Source organism: Papio anubis, chromosome 6 (assembly GCF_008728515.1).
Source record: "Papio anubis isolate 15944 chromosome 6, Panubis1.0, whole genome shotgun sequence".
NCBI classification, from domain to species: Eukaryota; Metazoa; Chordata; class Mammalia; order Primates; family Cercopithecidae; genus Papio; species Papio anubis.
The window spans coordinates 50,678,672-50,696,641 of record NC_044981.1 but is presented as its reverse complement, the minus strand read 5'-3'; the positions used below and the strand labels follow the sequence as shown (position 1 = coordinate 50,696,641).

The 17,970-nt window shown below is 42.8% G+C and overlaps 1 protein-coding gene across 2 annotated transcripts; it reads left to right on the top strand.

The window, feature by feature from the left end:
* The first annotated feature begins 4,424 nt into the window (after window positions 1-4,424).
* Window positions 4,425-17,592, top strand: IL17F (interleukin 17F). Of its 2 annotated transcripts, none has more exons than XM_017957932.3 (4): window positions 4,425-7,312; window positions 9,792-9,887; window positions 15,332-15,552; window positions 17,111-17,591. In XM_017957932.3, the coding sequence occupies exons 1-4, from the start codon at window positions 6,803-6,805 to the stop codon at window positions 17,346-17,348; spliced, it is 1,065 nt and encodes a 354-aa protein (XP_017813421.1). In that variant the 5' UTR covers window positions 4,425-6,802; the 3' UTR covers window positions 17,349-17,591. The 2 variants fall into 2 exon arrangements, with proteins under 2 accessions (XP_017813421.1, XP_003897778.1); XM_003897729.5 differs by having other exon boundaries at window positions 7,198-7,312; window positions 9,785-9,887; window positions 17,111-17,592.
* Window positions 17,593-17,970: the final 378 nt, after the last annotated feature.

The following is a 17,970-nucleotide window of genomic DNA, read 5'->3' as shown; positions in this document are numbered from 1 at the left end:
CATGGAGGCTGCCGCCGAATGTTGACAAAGAACAGCCTCAGTTTCCCATTATTCTCTTCATCCCCACGCTTGCCAAAGAACCTTCCAAAGTAGGAAGATAGGTATGGTTCTTAGCTATGAGGGAGTGAAGCTCTGAGATTTAAGACTTCTGTTTTTTTATTTTGTTTTGTTTTGTTTTTAATCTCAATAGCCTTTCAAGGATACTTGAGTCTTAATTTCTGTTTCAGAAAATGTAATGTGTTCCGTGAACCTCGCTACAATTTTATGGGAAGTTCAGCACCTTCCCTAATGTTCCCTAATGAGGTGCATCCAAGACTTTCATGTGATATGAATCATTTAGGCATCTTGTGAAAATGCAGCCTGATTGAGTAGGTGTGGGATTGGGTCAGGAAAATCTCCAATTTTAACAAGCCCCCAGGTGCTAACAAGCTAGATGCTGCTGTTCCTAGGACCAAACTTTGAGCAGTAAGATTCTCCTAGATTGCAGGATTGAGGGGTAAGAAAGAATCAACTTTCTCATTCCAAATCTTGCTCTATCCATATGTGCTGCCTCCCTTCCTGAAGCTGTTGTCCTCTCTCTCTCTATATATATATACATGTAGATGTCATAAACCTGTTTCGTATATAAAGAGGTTTACCTTAGACATGGAAATAATGAAAGAGACTTAAAGAATTAATTAAAGAATTAAAGCACAACATACACATTGAAACAATTTCAATATAAGGCTCATGACTCTTAGTTCCCTGGTCATCTCAGCTACTAGGAGTTTCTGGGTGGCAGCTCTCCTCATTTCTCTTCTCTCTAGGGTTAACTAAAATTCCTATTATTATAATTATTTTGAAGACAAGATCTTGCTCTGTCATCCAGACTGGAGAGCAGTGGCAGGATCATGGCTCACTGAAGCCCTGATTGCCTAGGCTGAAGTGATTCTCCGACGTCAGCCCCTCAAGTAGCTGGGACTACAGGAGCATGCCACCATGCCCAGCATTTTTTTTTTTTTTTTTGAGACGGAGTTTCGCTCTGTCGTCCAGCCTGGAGTGCAGTGGCACAATCTCGGCTCACTGCAAGCTTCGCCTCCCGGGTTCACGCCATTCTCCAGCCTCAGACTCCTGAGTAGCTGGGACTACCGCCCACCACCACGCCCGGCTAATTTTTTGTATTTTTAGTAGAGATGGGATTTCACCGTGTTAGCCAGGATGGTCTCCATCTCCTGACCTCGTGATCCGCCCGCCTCAGCCTCTCAAAGTGCTGGGATTACAGCCGTAAGCCACCACGCCTGGCAATACCCAGCATTTTTTTTTTTTTTTTTTTTTTTTTAAATTTTGTGTAGAGACGGAGGCCTCCCTGTGTTGCCCAGGCTGATCTTGAACTCCTGGCCTCAAGTGATTCTCTCGCCTCAGCTTCCCAAAGTGCTGGGATGATAGACATGAGCCACCGTGCCTGACCATATTATTTTTTATATGTAGAAATTTCCCTGTCTTTACCCTGGAATAGGCTCTGTCTTTGCACTTCCAAAAAGGTAAGTTCTCTTCAAGACAAAAGTGCCATCTGGTCTGACATAAAATTTGCAGCTCTCTTGGAAGGAGAAAACTGTTATGGCAATTTTTTTTTTTGATAGCACTTTTTTCTTCCTCTTACCCAGCACAGAGAGTGGTACAGAGTGAGTGTTTAATAAATGATGTTTCTGCTAACAAGTAGATAAAACTTGAATGCAAAAGCCTTCACAGGTCCACAGAATAGATTCAGAATTGAGAGGTCCCTCATGCGATCTGGAACTTTGTCCAGCCACTTAAACTGTATTCCGCCCAGGATCCTCACACAGCACTCTGGGGAAACTCCTTTCCTAAGTCTTTTTTTCTCCTTACTTTTCTTTTCTCAACTTTTGCCTCTGATCCCCTTCTCTCACTGCCGTCTCTCCCAGCTCTTTTTTCATCAGAAGATCAGAAATTGCATGCTTTGAGAAAGAGAGAGAGAGAACGAATGAGAGAAACCTACAGAGACAGAAGGGAAAGGAGGACTTCTGTGTTTTTTTTAATCTTTTGTTTACCTAAGCCCCAGGTAATTTCTACTCTCACAAATATTGGCATATGAAGACCCTAGTACAGTGTTTTCATCTGACAAATAATCATTACGTTTCTTTTTTTTTTGAGATAGGATCTTGCTCTGTTGCCCAGGCTGGAGTGCAGTGGCATGATCACGGCTCACTGGAGCCTTGATCTAGCTAAAGTGATCCCCTCATCTCAACCTCATGAGTAGTTGGGACTACAGGTGTGTACCACCATGCCTGGCTAATTTTTGTATTTTTTTTGTAGAAACGAAGTCTCACCATGTTGCCCAGGCTGGTCTCCAACTCCTGAGGTCAAGCTATCTACCCACCTCGGCCTTCCAAAGTGCTGGGATTACGGGTGTCAGCCACGATACTCATACCTAATCATTATCTTTAAAAAGAAGGGTTAGTTTCTATGAATTGTGATTTTGTGGAGATTCTAGAAAGTGCATAATGGTTTTGAATATTTGACTCAAACAAATAGGAAACATTGAATGAGTAGGTTCAAAAAAGTCTGAAACTGAAAATCTTTTGCATTAAAAGGAAAAAAAAAAAAAAACCCAAGGATGATGTAGAGTTTGTGGGGTCTGTAGTTTTCTGCTTTTTGGGAGAGGCTCACTTCCCTTTTACTCTGTGGTCCCTGGCTCCACTTCTTGGAAGGTTTAAAAAAATGTCTTTTTTCTCCTTGTAACCTCTTTGGTCACATCTGACATGGTGTTGGTGAATATACCTTTCTTAGAGCTTTAGTTCTTGTTCCTTGATGGTTGGGGGACTGAGGATTGGTTCCTGATTAATTTCTAGAACTCTCTCAAAAACTTAGTGAACTTTTAATCTGAGTCAATTCTTTTTGAGGCATAATTCCTAGAACATTTCTATTTCTTTGTTTCTTTATTCCTATAACTCTCTTTTGATTTGATGGCAGATTACTAGAACTATAACACTTTTAATTGAGTCCTTTTATCCAATTAAAATTTTTTTCCAGATGCTTCATTCTAATTCTTGCCCTTCGGTAATTTACTTGGTTGAAAGGTTTTATTGTGCATTTCTCTTTCAAAGGCTTTTTCAATCTTATCTTTTACTCTTGAGGGATAGAAATAGTTATTTTTATTTTTTAATATTTTTGCAACCTTACAGGGCTCTGAATTTCTTTCTTTCTTTTCTTTTCTTTTCTTTTTTTTTGAGACAGGGTCTTGCTGTGTCGCCTAGGCTAGAATGCAGTGCTGTGATCTAGGCTCACTGCAACCTTTGTCTCCAGGCTAAAGCAATTCTCCTGCTTCAGCCTCCATAGTAGCTGGGGTTACAGGTACCCACTGCCACGCCTGGCTAATTAGGGTTCTGAATTTCGGGACTCTCTTCATTTCCTTTCATTTTTGTTTATCAACCTGCCAACTCTTTCCTGAACTCATCTCTTTCATGTGTTACCTTGCCAAATGCAGACAATAATATCCAAACACATGCAACTAACATTCTATTTTCTAATCTCTTTTTCTAGAGCTTCAAGTTTATTAGGTACAAGATCTGCCTCTCAAGTTATTGCAGGCAATGGTTTAGCTAAATGTTTTGTCATTGTAGAGCATGGATTATCATTTATCCAGCCTGCAATTTTATTGCCATTATGATGTGCTACCTGACCACTTTTTTTCATGCTTTTTGTTATGATAGCACTTTACTTCAAGGCATGAATTTCTGTAACTGCAGACATACTGTCATGTTGCAGTAGCATATCTTGATTAGATGCACTTTTTTTTCTTTTTTCTTTTTGAGAGAGGGTCTCACTCTGTAACCCAGGCTGGAGTGCAGTGGCACAATCTCTTCTCGCTGCAGCCTCAACCTCCCGAGTAGCTGGGCTCAAGTGATCCTCTGAACCGAGCCTCCAAGTAGCTGGGACTATAGGTGTGTACCACTACACCTGGCCTCAACTGATCTGCCCACCTTGGCCTCCCAAAGTGTTGGGATTATAGGCGTGAGCCACCACACTTGGCTAGATACACCTTTTTAAAATGAGAATAAAACCTTTTAAAAGTTGGATTTGTAAAACCAAATGTGTACATTTATATTATCATTATTCCCAGCTATCTCATGTTATTATCTGATTGGTTATATGTGCATGTTCACTTTTTTCCATGACTATTTTAAGCCCATTAAGGCAGAGACTTTATTTTTTTTTTATTTTTTATTTTTTTTTTGAGACGGAGTCTCACTGTGTCACCCAGGCTGGAGTGCAGTGGCCGGATCTCAGCTCACTGCAAGCTCCGCCTCCCGGGCTCACGCCATTCTCCTGCCTCAGCCTCCCGAGTAGCTGGGACTACAGGCGCCCGCCGCCTCGCCCGGCTAGTCTTTTGTATTTTTTAGTAGAGACGGGGTTTCACCGTGTTAGCCAGGATGGTCTCGATCTCCTGACCTCGTGATCCGCCCGTCTCGGCCTCCCAAAGTGCTGGGATTACAGGCTTGAGCCACCGCGCCCGGCCCAGAGACTTTAATAGTATAGTCTATTACCTGTGATAGTAGCCCAACAAAATGTATCATGGCTCCAAGCACACATAAGGGCATGAAAACATCTTGCTGATTTGGATGTTTGACAAACTATAATATGTTACTACATTTGAGGCTGTGTGTAACTTATGGCTAAGGCAACAGAGTCTTCTGGTGTCTTTTTTTGTGGGCTCTTGGAGTTGACTGTAGTAGTCTAGCTGTCAGTGTGTTGAATAGTGGCTCCAATGCACTTTTGAAACTCTTAAATCTGGTGACAGCTTAGATCATGAGTGGTACAGAGCCAGTCAGTGAAGGGTTCCACCATTGTCAGCTGTGTGCCCATCATATGTTCGTTATCGTGTCCCTGGTATTAGCACATGATTTGTGTTATAGGAAGTGCTCAATGAATGTTTGATGAGATAAGGATCTGAATCTGTTGATTCAGTTTGAACTCAGTGATAGCCAGTTACTAGTTTGGCATCCTGACAGGACAGTTGTTTTTACCCCAAAGGGGAAAACTGACCAAATTTAGCAAAGGTCAGTGTTGCCTCCTGCTTATGTAAAGAACCATTTTGTTCTCCCCTGCAATCTAGCAAATGCTCTTGTATTGAATTAGGCACTCTTGGTTCCAACTGATTTATTCATTCTTTATTTCAAGAGAGCTGGTATATTCTGTGCATTGAGGTATGGCTCTGAATGGAAAAGAGATCACTGAAGAAGATGAGTGACTCAATCCACTCAATTTAGTACGCATTTAAAGGTCTATTGCACATGTTGCTTTGGGAGCATAAGGGATACAAGCAAAGATGAAAACATGGCTCTTGATTTCATGGAGCTAGCTTCACTGTGCACATGGAAGGTCACTCCCGGGGAGGCCTTGAAAATTCTCCATAAGTTGGGCTTAGGGGGTTCAGTCTGGCTAGAAGGAGTTGGCTAGGGGACTTGAGTCTATCTTTGCATAGAACACAGTTTAATCTAGATTGTATATTTAAGGATGTATATTTGGAGAAGGAGGCTGGTAGAGATTATTGGGGGGCAGGGTAAAGTTACCCAGATATATGAAGACCCCAGGGAACTATCCTAAAACATGTATGTGAGGGCAGGATACACCAAGTATCGGCACAAGAGGTTGAAGAAAGGAACAATGCCTGAAAGGGTGATTTGAAGAAATCTTTTTGTAGAAGTTACACTTCTGGTTGTTCCAGAGAGAGGTGCAGAGGGATGCACAGGCATGGAGGGGAGCAGGGTGGATGGAAGGCCTGTGATCACAGAATTCTGATCAGTTTTGGAGGGCCTTCCAATGAACCTAAGAACAACTTTCTCTTCATTTTCTTCAGGCGAAGAGTTGTTCAAACATGTTACGCTAGAGGAAAATAACTTTGCCCTGCTAGAATGTGTCCTGCCTTGTGAAAAGATTATGTGTAATTTTACCCGATCTTAATAGACGTAAAAAAAGATAAGTTACTGGTTTTTTGGGGAATGTCTGTGTATCTCTAGGGCACAATGCCTGACATATAGAATGTGTTTAACAAATGTTTGACAACCTGAACTGATCTGAGACAAATTAACTTTTTGCAGGTCTTTTAAATTTCATGTCAGAGCATTTAAAGTATTTTTTCTTCAAAAATTAGAAACAACATTTATTGTTTCTTGTTAAAATATGGCGCTCTCATGAGAAAAGAGTGTGCAAAAAGAGCCTTCCTTCACCCTTATCCCAGCAGGCTGGGACTGTCCTCACTGTGTAGGAGGGAAAGTTTTTCACCTACTCTTGGGAAATTAGGCTGCTCTACTGTAGTTTTACTTTTGATTACTTGCATATGTAAAAAAACCAAAAAACAAAAACAAAAGGCAAAATCCAACAGCTAATAGGTTATCTCTCCCTAGGCATATAAGCCCAGTCCACCTGGACACAGATGTGGGGCTTAAGTCCAAATTCCCATGTGCGGCCCAGGATTAGGTGGTACTTTGGAAATCAAGTGGGTGTTCCTGGCTAGGGATTGAAGGCGATCTCAGCCCCTGGTCAGCTGGTTGAAAACATCCAAAGTGCCTCCAGTGAGAAGCTGAGATTACCTCTTTAATGAGAAACACTTTGGGTGAGGTAGGGCCCACCGTCAACTGGTAGGCAGCATTCTTGCCACAGGTTGTATCTGGTCTAGAAACTACTAGATCTCCAAATCCTCTTGAAGTCCCTTACATTGACAAGAATGAATTCAAGTTTCAAAATGACACCCCAAGTTATACAAGGTAGAGGATGTCATTAAGGCAATAGTCTCACCAAGTCCATGCACAGAGCTCTAATCCCACCGTCACCCTCCCCTCACTCTCCAAGTCTGCTTAATTCTGCCCACTACTCTTCCTTCTCAGCAACAGTTCCAGCATCCAGAAGTCTTGAGCAGCCTTCAGCCTCACAAGTTGGGGGTGGCCTAATTCAGAAACTTCATGGCAACTTCAAGGCCAAGGAAACAGGCCACGTTGGCTGGGAAGGCTCGGGTCATCACTGCATCAGACCCTTTAGACAAAGATGCGATTCCTTCATCCCAGATGAGCTCCCTCAGCACATCTCCAAAACCATTAGGATATTTCCCAGGAGGTACAGTCTGGAAGTGAGACTTGAGCACATCTTGGGGGATTGCCACAGCCCAGTTGAAGATCCCTTCCATGCAATGCCCCCAGCCACCAGGATTCAAGGCGCACTGAGCTCACGGACCCTCTTTCCTTCAGGAGTGAAGATATTTTTTAGCCATTTATATGTTATGAATTACATTCCACTAGCTGGAACATCTCACATAAGGGTAAGCACGGTCCCTTTGTAGATGCCTCGGATCCCAAACTCCTGGTACAGCTTCTTTGCACAGTCCAAGGTTCCAATGTACTTGGTTTCCCCTGAAGAAGCCTGAAACTGTAACCAGCACTTGATGGGTGCTCCAGGGGTCACGATGCCTGTGGTGAATGTACCAGATAACATACCAGCTGCAAACAGCTGGGGATAGCTGAGCACATCCTCTGGGTGTTTCTGTCGTAGTTTCTTCCTTTAACCAAACCCAAAGAAGCACACAGCAAACATGGGGGTGACACCGATGATAGGAGCAGCCATTCACTGATATAGCCCCGTGATGCCCCTTCTAAGAGTCTTCGGGAGACAGTCCAAGGTCCCAGAATACATGGGAGGCTGTCTAGGCAAACTCGGTAGCTGTGTCTGCAGTCGGACCTTGACGGTGTCCAGAGGGTGCCCCATGAACAGCAGGCATATGCCACCAAAGCCGCTGGCCAGCAGGTTCTTGAGCGGGCTGATGGGCTTCGGCTGATCAGCCATGGTCAGTCCGCCTATCTCTGAGTCTGTCAGTTCCTGGGCCGTCCTGGCTCTGCTGCCCCAGCTGCAGCGCCAGGGCCGCCAATCTTGCATTTAAAGGCTTCTGCTTGCTAATTCATTTTGGTTAAAAAAAAATCATTCTCAGAGATAGCCAAGGTAATGGGCATTTATGTGTTGTATAAATGTGATATTATATATATGTATATATTTGTCCATGGCTCCTGGTTCATAACTCCCACAGCCCTCATTATATCCCAAGTGATAAAAACGATAAGCATATCTTTTGTTGGGGTATTTAGCTTTTTTGTCTTTGGTTACTGAAGCAGCTTCAGACAGCTTCAGAGCAATAAAGGTGAAAAAGACAGTCTTTTATTGTAATGTTGGAGCACTTTAGGCCTAAGAAATAGGTCTCAGAAAAAAGAATCTCCCTCTCTGAACTTCTGCCCACTTTTTCTCCCCAAGACAATAGAAACGGAAAATATCCTCTCATCTAACATCACTCCCACACCTTTTGTCTTGGGGCTGGTCATAAAGAAATTCTTTGACTTACCTTGTCTAATCATAGGCCATAAGACCCTCAATTCAGGAAGGGTCCTCCCCTCTACCCAGGAGGAAGGAATGCTGTTCAGAGAGGCCAAGAAGAATCTGAACAGACAGGCCTGGCTGGGTTTCCTCATTCAACCTATTAATATCAGGTTATACCCTTTTTATCCAATCACATTTGTTTACAGTTTTCCATGTTGTAATCATGTCTGCCCAATGAAGATTCCATAAAAGGCCCAAGAGGATGGGATACAAAGAGTCTTTGGACCATTGAACTTGTGGAGGCTCTAAGAAAGGGGAACAGTAGCTTATCCCTGTGCTGGGAGGGTGGTGCACCCCAGCTCCATGGGAAGGAACACTTCCGCCTTGCGACCCTTTCAAACCTTGCTCTATGTACCTTTTCATCTGGCTGTTGTCTTGTATCCTTAAAAATATCTTTGGAATGTACTGGTAAATATAAATTAGTGTTCCCTAAGTTTTGTGAGCTGTTCTAACAAATTAATCAAGCCTAACCAAACTCAAGGAGTTTGTGGAACCTCAACTTGAGGCCAGTCAGTCAGAAGTCCCAGAGCCTTGGACCTGTGACTGGTGCTTAAAGTGGGAGCAGTTTTGTGGGAGCCCTCAGCCTGTGGGATCTGACCCTGCCTACCTGGAGATAACGTCAGAATTGAATTGGATTAGAAGATGCTTAGCTGGCGTTGGATGCAGAATTGATTGCTTGCTGGTTGATGGAGATAAATCCCCACATATATGGTCATGGAAGTCTTTTGCATTGCTGGTAGTGGTGTGACAGCAGAGGAAAACAGTTTGTTTTTTCAACACAATGAATAATGATTATTTATTAAGCACCAGTAGGAGTCTAACCATGGGGTTAAAAAATAATTAGTTCAGGGAGATAACAAAACTACCAGGGTATATCATTTCTGAATCTTTCACTGATGTCATTTCATTCCTTTAGTTTTGTTTTCCCGTTCATAAAATGGAGGTAAAGATAGTTTAGTACCAAGGCTCCTCTAAGGATGAGTTTTCTCCCATTTAAATCACGATTCATATTGCATGACTAGAAAGTAGAACATATGGTCCGTGACAAGGGTGTTGGCAATTTGTGGGAGAACAAAAAAGATTTGACAACAATTTCTAACTTGGTTCATCTCCGTAGTAAATTAAAAATGTTGCTCTGATTTGTGGGCACTGGGGGTGGAAGTAGGGTAGAAGGAAAGAAAAATTTGGTCCTTTTCCTGTCATCCCTTTCTTTAGGGTCCCCTTTTGTTCCCCTTCGGGAAATGGAATAAAAAAAAAACCCCTGCATTCGTCAGTAACTCTGGGTCAACCACAACTTAAAGACAGTAAGCAGGTCAATCAAAACAGGGGCAATGATTGCTATATAACTAACAGGTACTCTCATTGATAGAACACAGGCATACACAGGAAGATACATTCACAGAAAGAGCTTCCTGCACAAAGCAAGCAACCAGTGCAACATGACAGTGAAGACCCTGCATGGCCCAGTCATGGTGAGTAGCAACAATCATTCTGGTTTAAGGACAGTCATGCCTAGGATTTCAGGAAAACAGAATTCTAAGGAGTTAGGTTTGATTGGGGTCTTTTTGGAATTACTTCTTTAAAAAACAGAGATGACTTTAATTTTGACTCCTGTCTGGTGGCAAAAAAGAAAAAAATAACTAGAAAAGTTATAATGGCATAAAAATGCAGCTCCTGGCCAGGTGCGGTGGCTCACGCCTATAATCCCAGCACTTTAGGAGGCCAAGGCAGGTGGATCACATGAGTTCAGAAGTTCGAGACCAGCCTGGCCAACATGGCAAAACCCGATCTCTACTAAAAATACAAAAATTAGGTCAGGCCCAGTGGCTCCCGCCTGTAATCCCAGCACTTTGGGAGGCCGAGGTGGGCGGATCACTTGAGGTCAGGGGTTCGAGACCAGCCTGGCTAACTTGAAACCCTGTCTCTACTAAAAATACAAAAACTAGCTGGATGTGGGGCTCTTGCCTATAATCCCAGCTACTCGGGAGGCTGAGGCAGGAGAATGGCTTGAACCTGGGAGGTGGAGGTTGCAGTGAGCCAAGATCACACCACTGCACTCCAGCCTGGGTGACATAGCGAGACTCTGTCTCAAAGAAAAAAAAATGCAGCTCCTCACCCAATGGCTTTTGCCCAGGTGCTGTTAGTATGTGCAGTCCTTGGCATCACAGACAACTAGCAGGTTCTCTCCTGTGGCCATCCATTATAGAGTTAGGTTGGCCTGAAATTCTTATCTCATGGTGGGAGCTTGGCCAGCCCTTTAGGGATTATGTAGATATACATTTTAACCAAGGAAACTGAGGCCTCAAAAGGTTTAATGATTCCCGTGAGACCGCAGGAGTGCCCTGGGTAGAAGTGAAATCACCCACTGTTGACTTTGGACAGCTCCTCGAGAAGGGAAATTTCCCATGTCTCTGATTGCTATTTATTTATTTTCCACCATCTCATTCTTCTTGGAGGAAAGAGAGATGTCAATGCAATGAAAATCTAGCCCCAGCAGGTCTGGAATCTTGCCTGGCATTAGTTAGATAAGGCCTGGGAAGAATTTACTACAGAGGCACATGAAAACAGAGGTTAGGAAATCCTGCATTTTATTATTGGCTTAGGTAATTTCCTTGTTTTCTCCTTTTACAAGCCATATAATTTAAAAGAGCTTGAATATCACAAAAGGTTCATGGCATATAGCAATGGTATGTTTTAATTTATTTTATATTTATGTGTTATTTTAAAGATTACATGTAGCGCAGCAAAGTGCCATATTTAGGGGCATAGGCTCTGATGTCAGGCATATGTGGCTCCACTGCTTGCTAACTGTAGGATTTTTGGGTAAGTTATTTATCTTCTCTGTGCCTCAGTTTCCTCAACTGTACAGTGGAGATAACAATGGCATCTTTCTCATGGCATTTATTGGGAGGATTAATTAACATCTTTGAGAATAAATGAGTCTGTACTCTGTACTGGCAGATTTGTGTATGCTTAAGTTTCAGTTAATTTGGCCATTCTAATAAACAACAACTGGTAATGATAGAGAAAGCATTCAGTAAGTGTTAACTGTTTATATTAATATTGTTATTATTATCCTGGAAATTCTGATCAATCCTCTGAAGTAGATGGGGATACTTTCCACTTTATACAGATGAACAAAAGCTCAATTAAGCTATTTATTTAACTTTGCTGGATACTGTAAGCACACTATTTGATACACCAATCTAAGCTTTCTGGCTCCAAGTACACTATGCTTCTCTTTGAATGATTCGGAGGCAAGATTTCTGAATTTAAAGCCATTGCATCCAAGCAATTCTGTTGGGTAGCTTTGTGCTCCATAGCTATTTCTATTTCTAGTTTCCTTAAAGAAATCTGTTGGGTTGTCAGGAGGAAACATAACAGTGCAAGGAGCATTGGAATAGAATTAGAAGTTGAGAGGTGCAGACAGATAGGACATCCTCAATAAGTAGTTGAGGCAAATTCTCATGGACCTAGCGGTTGACCAGGTGCATGCTTACAGGAGAACACACATTGCTGGTGAGTATAGGGGGTGAATGTTCAGGTTGCTCAGATGGGCTCACATTAGAGTGAAGTGCAAAGCTAGGCTGAGAAGGTTGGTGTCCTGTTACAGTTCACCTTCACCTGATGCTTTCCCTTGCCTCTGTCCCCTGTTCTACAGATTGAGAGCAATATCATTCATCTGCTTTCTAGGTGGCATATAAGAGTTCAAGTCCATACAATGCTCTGAATTTCTCTGAGAGGTACTGTTTAAATCATTCTTAAGAACCAGCGACAGCCTGGTTCAGAGCCCCTGCTCTGTATTACATAACCACTAACATCTACAGTTTCAGATCAAAAGCTTTGTGGAGCAAATTGGAGTAATTTGCAGACATCATCTGATTTCCTGATAAAGAGCTATGTGACCTACAACACGTATGCACATCTAGTTCAGCTGTCACATCGCTTAAAATGCTTGGCTCTTCTAATGAGACAAAACTAAGATTAATGTTGGTAATAATAAAAATAACCTTCAATGGCAATAGCACTGACTATTGACACCTAGGTTTGAGTCCTGAGACTGGTACTCATATGCTGGTGAACCCAACCAAGTTATTTATTCCCTTTGGGACAGAACTCTTTCACCTGTCTAATTGGGATAATTAATACTAGCTCTGTCTACCTCACCAGGTAGTTGTGAAAATCCAGTAAAAGCGTTTTCTAAAATACTCTATATTAGCAAATATAATAACTTGTTAGAAACATGGTAATTATTGCTAAATCATAGAACTCCAATGTATGTATTTAAAAGCTTTTGTAATGAAAATTAATAGTGATTCAGTGAGTATGACACAGAAGAGGAAAGAGAAAACACAAAGGAGGAATTTACTTAAGAACCCTAAAGATGTGATTGATAGGCTTGGGAAGTTATCTAAGACCCTTTAATATAAGCTGACATCTTTAAAAAAAAAAGTCATAGCAGTCCAGGCACAGTGGCTTAGGTCTGTAATCCCAGCACTTTGGGAGGCCGAGGTGGGAAGATCACTTGAGGTCAGGAGTTCAAGACCAGCCTGGCCACATGATGAAACCCTGTCTCTACTGAAAATACAAAAAATTAGCAGGTGTGGTGGTGCACATATGTAATCCCAGCTACTTGGGAGGCTAAGGCAGGAGAATCACTTGAATCTGGGAGGTGGAGGTTGCAGTGAGCCAAGATTGTGCCACTGTATTCCTGCCTGGGCAACAGAGTGAGACTCCATCTCACAAAAAAAAAAAAAAAAAAAAAAGCCATAGCACTTTGTCAAGACAGAAGGTATATGAGCATGAATTCCACATCTATCTAGTCTACTGTGTAGCACAATATAGAGTTAGCAAGTTAGAGTCACCAGTATTGGATACTTATCATATGCTGCCACTATTCTTCATGATTTATGTGGATCATCTCATTTAATCTTCACATATATATACATTTTTTTTTTTTTTTTTTGGAGGAAACAGAATCATAGTTGCTAAGAGTCCCGGAATTGAGTTACAGACCCTGGACTTCTGACTCTGAAGCCCATGCCCTGAGCTACCGCACTGTAAAGTCAAGAACTAGCTGTTGAATGAACGAACGATTGTAGGGGATGAAAGTTGATGCTTGCTGATTATCTAAAGGCAAATTAGCCTCATTCTGACTTTTCTGGGTCAACCTTGCTTTCAACTTCTTTTTAATATCAGCTTCCTCAGTATGGCAAATGGACACTATGACCTTTTTGTTTACTCTTATTGGTTTTTTGTCTCTAGTATCTGCAAAATGTGAAAAGGAGAGCCTTTGAAACCAACATGTCTAATCACCTTCCCTATCTTAACTCATGGAAGGTGTGAGCCTGAACAACGCTAAGCCTAGAGAATAAAAGCAACTTATCTTCAGCTCTTCTTCTTCTTCTTCTTCTTTTTTTTTTCCCAAGAAGGAGTCTCATACTGTTGCCCAGGCTGGAGTGCAGTGGCTCGATTTCTTTTCACTGCAACCTCCGCCTCCTGGGTTCAAACGATTCTCCTGCCTCAGCCTCCCAAGTAGCTGGGATTACAGGTGTGCGCCACCATGCGTGGCTAATTTTTGTATTTTTAGTAGAGACGAGGTTTCACCATGTTGCCCAGGCTGGTCTTGAACTCCTGACTTCAGGTGATCCACCTGCCTTGGCCTCCCAAAGTGCTGGGATTATAGGCGTGAGCCACCACACCCGGCCTTCAGCTCTTTCTTCTGTATTATGTTGAGAGTCTGTGATGGGCCTTGCTCATCCCCAGTAAGGGTCAGTGGCGATGGTGGGTGAGCAAAGCATGGTTGTGACAAAGGGAATCTGGCAAGATTTTTAGCTTTTCTTTTCATTAGGTCTTCGGGGCACTTTCATTCTTTGTACATTACTATAACACCAGATAAAGTGGCATTTCAATGTAAGTATATAAAAAAAGCTCCAGAGCTAAAGAGAAATAGTTTCCATATTCTCCGTTGTTGTGCATCATTAGTGCCCCGGTTACTTTCAATTAGCATGGATAATTGGAACTTTGCTAACGTTGGTTTTGCATAATGTTTTTCTTAATGCAGTCAGCTTAACTATATAGTTCAATTTAACTGTATCGTTTTGTTCATTCATTCACTCACTCACTCTTTCATTCATTCCGAAAGTGTTTATGAACATGTGTAATATGCAGGAACTTACAATCTAATGGGTGTAGATCTGACAGGAACACAAATACTACATTTCCAGACAATTAAAAAATGCTGCTTGAGTGCTAGATGATCAAAGCTTTATAATTTAAGGATAATAAACATACTTCTGATTGAACCATTTTAGAGACTGTTCTTAGAGGAGATCATATCTGAGCTGGGCCTTAATGGAAGGGTAGGATTTTGACAGACAGAGTATTCTAGGCAGTGTATTCTAGGTGGAGGAGTGGCTTGGAGGAAGGATTTTGTGGGAGATTCACGGGATATCAAGTTGGAAGTAAAAACAAGAGCTATCGTTTATTAAGCCTCTATTTTCGTTTTACAGATTTATAGGTGTTTTATGTAGAACATGCTATTTAATCTTGTTAGTAGTCTCATAAAGTAAGCATTATTATCCAGTTGGAAGGAAGAGAAACTAGAGGCTCAGCAAGGAAGCCAGGATAGGATTTTAACCGAATCTCAGACCCTGGCATCTTTCTGTCTCACTGTTTAGAAGCTCTTAGTCTCTGGAGGGCTTCACTTACTAGCTAGGCTAATGAGTTTAGTTCTCAGTTTGGCACCTTGATACCTTTAGGTATGAGTGTTCCCATTTCCAGGTGAGGAACTGAGGTGCAAAGAGAAGCCCTGATCCCATAAAAGGACAGGAATGCTGAGTTCCACAAAAGCATGCATCTCTTGCTAGTAGGTGAGGCGAGTCTCTAACTGATTGCAGCCTCTTCTGTTTTCCAGGTCAAGTACTTGCTGCTGTTGATATTGGGACTTGCCTTTCTGAATGAGGTGGCAGCTAGGAAAATCCCCAAAGTAGGACATACTTTTTTCCAAAAGCCTGAGAGTTGCCCATCTGTGCCAGAAGGTAGTATGAAGCTTGACACTGGCATCATCAATGAAAACCAGCGTGTTTCCATGTCACGTAACATCGAGAGCCGCTCCACCTCCCCCTGGAATTACACGTAAGTGCAAATGAGACTGATCTTCACATTCTTTGGAAAAATATGTTAATTCTTTCTTACAATAAAGTAGAAAATGTAGAATACGTAGAAAACATACAAGGGAAAATCCTCTTAACAATGAAAATTTCATTTTACCTGGGAGCTCACATCTTTCTTGTTTTGGGCTAGGTTCACCTTTGTGGTTGATGGTCCTAATATTTTGCTTCCACATTCTCATAAACTCTGTACCTTTTTCTGCTTCGTGTAGCTCTAGGATAGAATTCACAAATTTTCCTGTGTTGGAAGAGAGGGTTCTTTAAAGCAGATTGCATAATTATCTCCGCATGAGGATAAATGGGAAACAGAAAAGTTGGTTCAAGGAGATCCACTCAGATTAGACATTATCCTTTAAGGAGTGGGAATGAGTGGAGGAGAAAGGCCAGTCTGGGAAATGGGATGTTAGGTGGAGACCTTCAGGGTAAAGTCTTGTAATCTGGCCTTAAGATACAGGTTCTTGGAACACCAAGCACCCCCTCCTACTCTCCAAATGTAAGTATAAAAATAGATTCCAGGGACAATTGAAGTGTTTCGGGGGTTGTCATGTAGCTTCTCATGTGAGTGTGTTATGAGAAAACCTTGGGACTGTAGTGCCCCCTGCCGCAAACTGGGAAGATGTGGAGAGACCAAAGAATGACTTGGACAAGTCCAGCTTAGCGAGTAGATGAGTTTATTAAGACTTACATATGGGGCGCCCTAGGGCCACAGCAGGACAGATCCAGAGATCCGCCCTGCCTCCCATCTCTAAGCTGCTCATAAACAAATTTTCTGGCTCTTTGCCTACTGTGTGTGTCCAATGGGACTGTTTCCCTTGGTAGGTTCTCAGATACTCTCTGAGATATTTGGGTTCTCAGTGGCCTGCTCCTTGGCTGTGCTGGTGGCCCTGGCTCACTGCCCATCTTTCATGGTTCAGACAGTGGATACACACCCTCAAGTAACTTGGTGGGAGTCCTGTCACACTACAAGTGGAGTATGTACAGTGGCAAGCTGGCAGGATAAATGTTGCGGTCTTTATGCCTCCAGGCAGAGGGGCCTATTAAAGGAGAAATGGAGAGAAGGTCTGAGATTCACAGACCTCTGGGACTGTGGCTTTCCTTTCCAAGCAACAGGCTCTGTAGTCCGACTAGTGATGGAAGACTGACTAGTGACGTTCAATCTCCAGGCAGAGAATAAAGAATAATTGTAATAATAATAATGCCAATAAGAGATCTAATGTGAATTGAATGCTAACATTTGTACAGTAGGGTATTTTATATGTACTTGTATCACTAAGCATTCTCAACAGTTGCATGAGAAAATGGAATATGAAAATCCCCATCTTATAATTGAGGAAACTGAGGCTTAGAAAGGTAAGTCACTGCCAGAGGCTGGTGTATGCTTCCAGGCTGTGTGGCTCCGGAGCCTGTGCCACAGCCCTGCGGAACTACCTCCCTGCAGGTGAGCACCCAGTGCTGTGGGGCTCTCATTCGCTGTCTTCCTCCCCCATGCCTCACCATGGTGCTTTGGCTTGCTCCTCCTGCAGTGTCACTTGGGACCCCAACCGGTACCCCTCGGAAGTTGTACAGGCCCAGTGTAAGCACTTGGGCTGCATCAATGCTCAAGGAAAGGAAGACATCTCCATGAATTCCGTTCCCATCCAGCAAGAGACCCTGGTCCTCCGGAGGAAGCACCAAGGCTGCTCTGTTTCTTTCCAGTTGGAGAAGGTGCTGGTGACTGTTGGCTGTACCTGCGTCACCCCCGTCGTCCACCATGTGCAGTAAGAGTTGCACATCCACTCAGCTGAAGAAGCTGTAGAAATGTCACTCCTTATCCAGTGCTCTGCAACAAGTCCTGTCTGATCCCCAATTCCCTCTATTTCATAGGACTCTTAATAAGACCTGCATGGATGGAAACAGAAAATATTCACAATGTATGTGTGTATGTACTAAATTTTGTATTTGATATCTAAAATGTTAGGAGAAAAATTAATATATTCAGTGCTAATGTAATAAAGTATTAATAATTGAAAAATACTTCAGGTGTTTGTTTGCAATTCCAGCTTGTACTCACAGACTGTGTAGCCCTACAGATTTTGGAATTCTTTTTTTTTTGAGGTGGAGTCTCGCTCTGTCGCCCAGGCTGGAGTGCAGTGGCCGGATCTCAGTTCACTGCAAGCTCCGCCTCCCGGGTTTACGCCATTCTCCTGCCTCAGCCTCCCGAGTAGCTGGGACTACAGGCGCCCGCCACCTCACCCGGCTAGTTTTTTGTATTTTTTAGTAGAGACGGGGTTTCACCGGGTTAGCCAGGATGGTCTCGATCTGCTGACCTCGTGATCCGCCCGTCTCGGCCTCCCAAAGTGCTGGGATTACAGGCTTGAGCCACCGCGCCCGGCCAGATTTTGGA

What these genes read in the sequence shown, in the direction of transcription:
- IL17F (XM_017957932.3), top strand. Translation starts at nt 6,803, where the DNA reads ATGCACAGAGCTCTAATCCCACCGTCACCCTCCCCTCACTCTCCAAGT. An exon ending in CCCTGCATGGCCCAGTCATG is followed by an intron (nt 9,888 to 15,331) that starts GTGAGTAGCAAC and finishes TCTGTTTTCCAG; the next exon opens with GTCAAGTACTTGCTGCTGTT. An exon ending in ACCTCCCCCTGGAATTACAC is followed by an intron (nt 15,553 to 17,110) that starts GTAAGTGCAAAT and finishes CTCCTCCTGCAG; the next exon opens with TGTCACTTGGGACCCCAACC.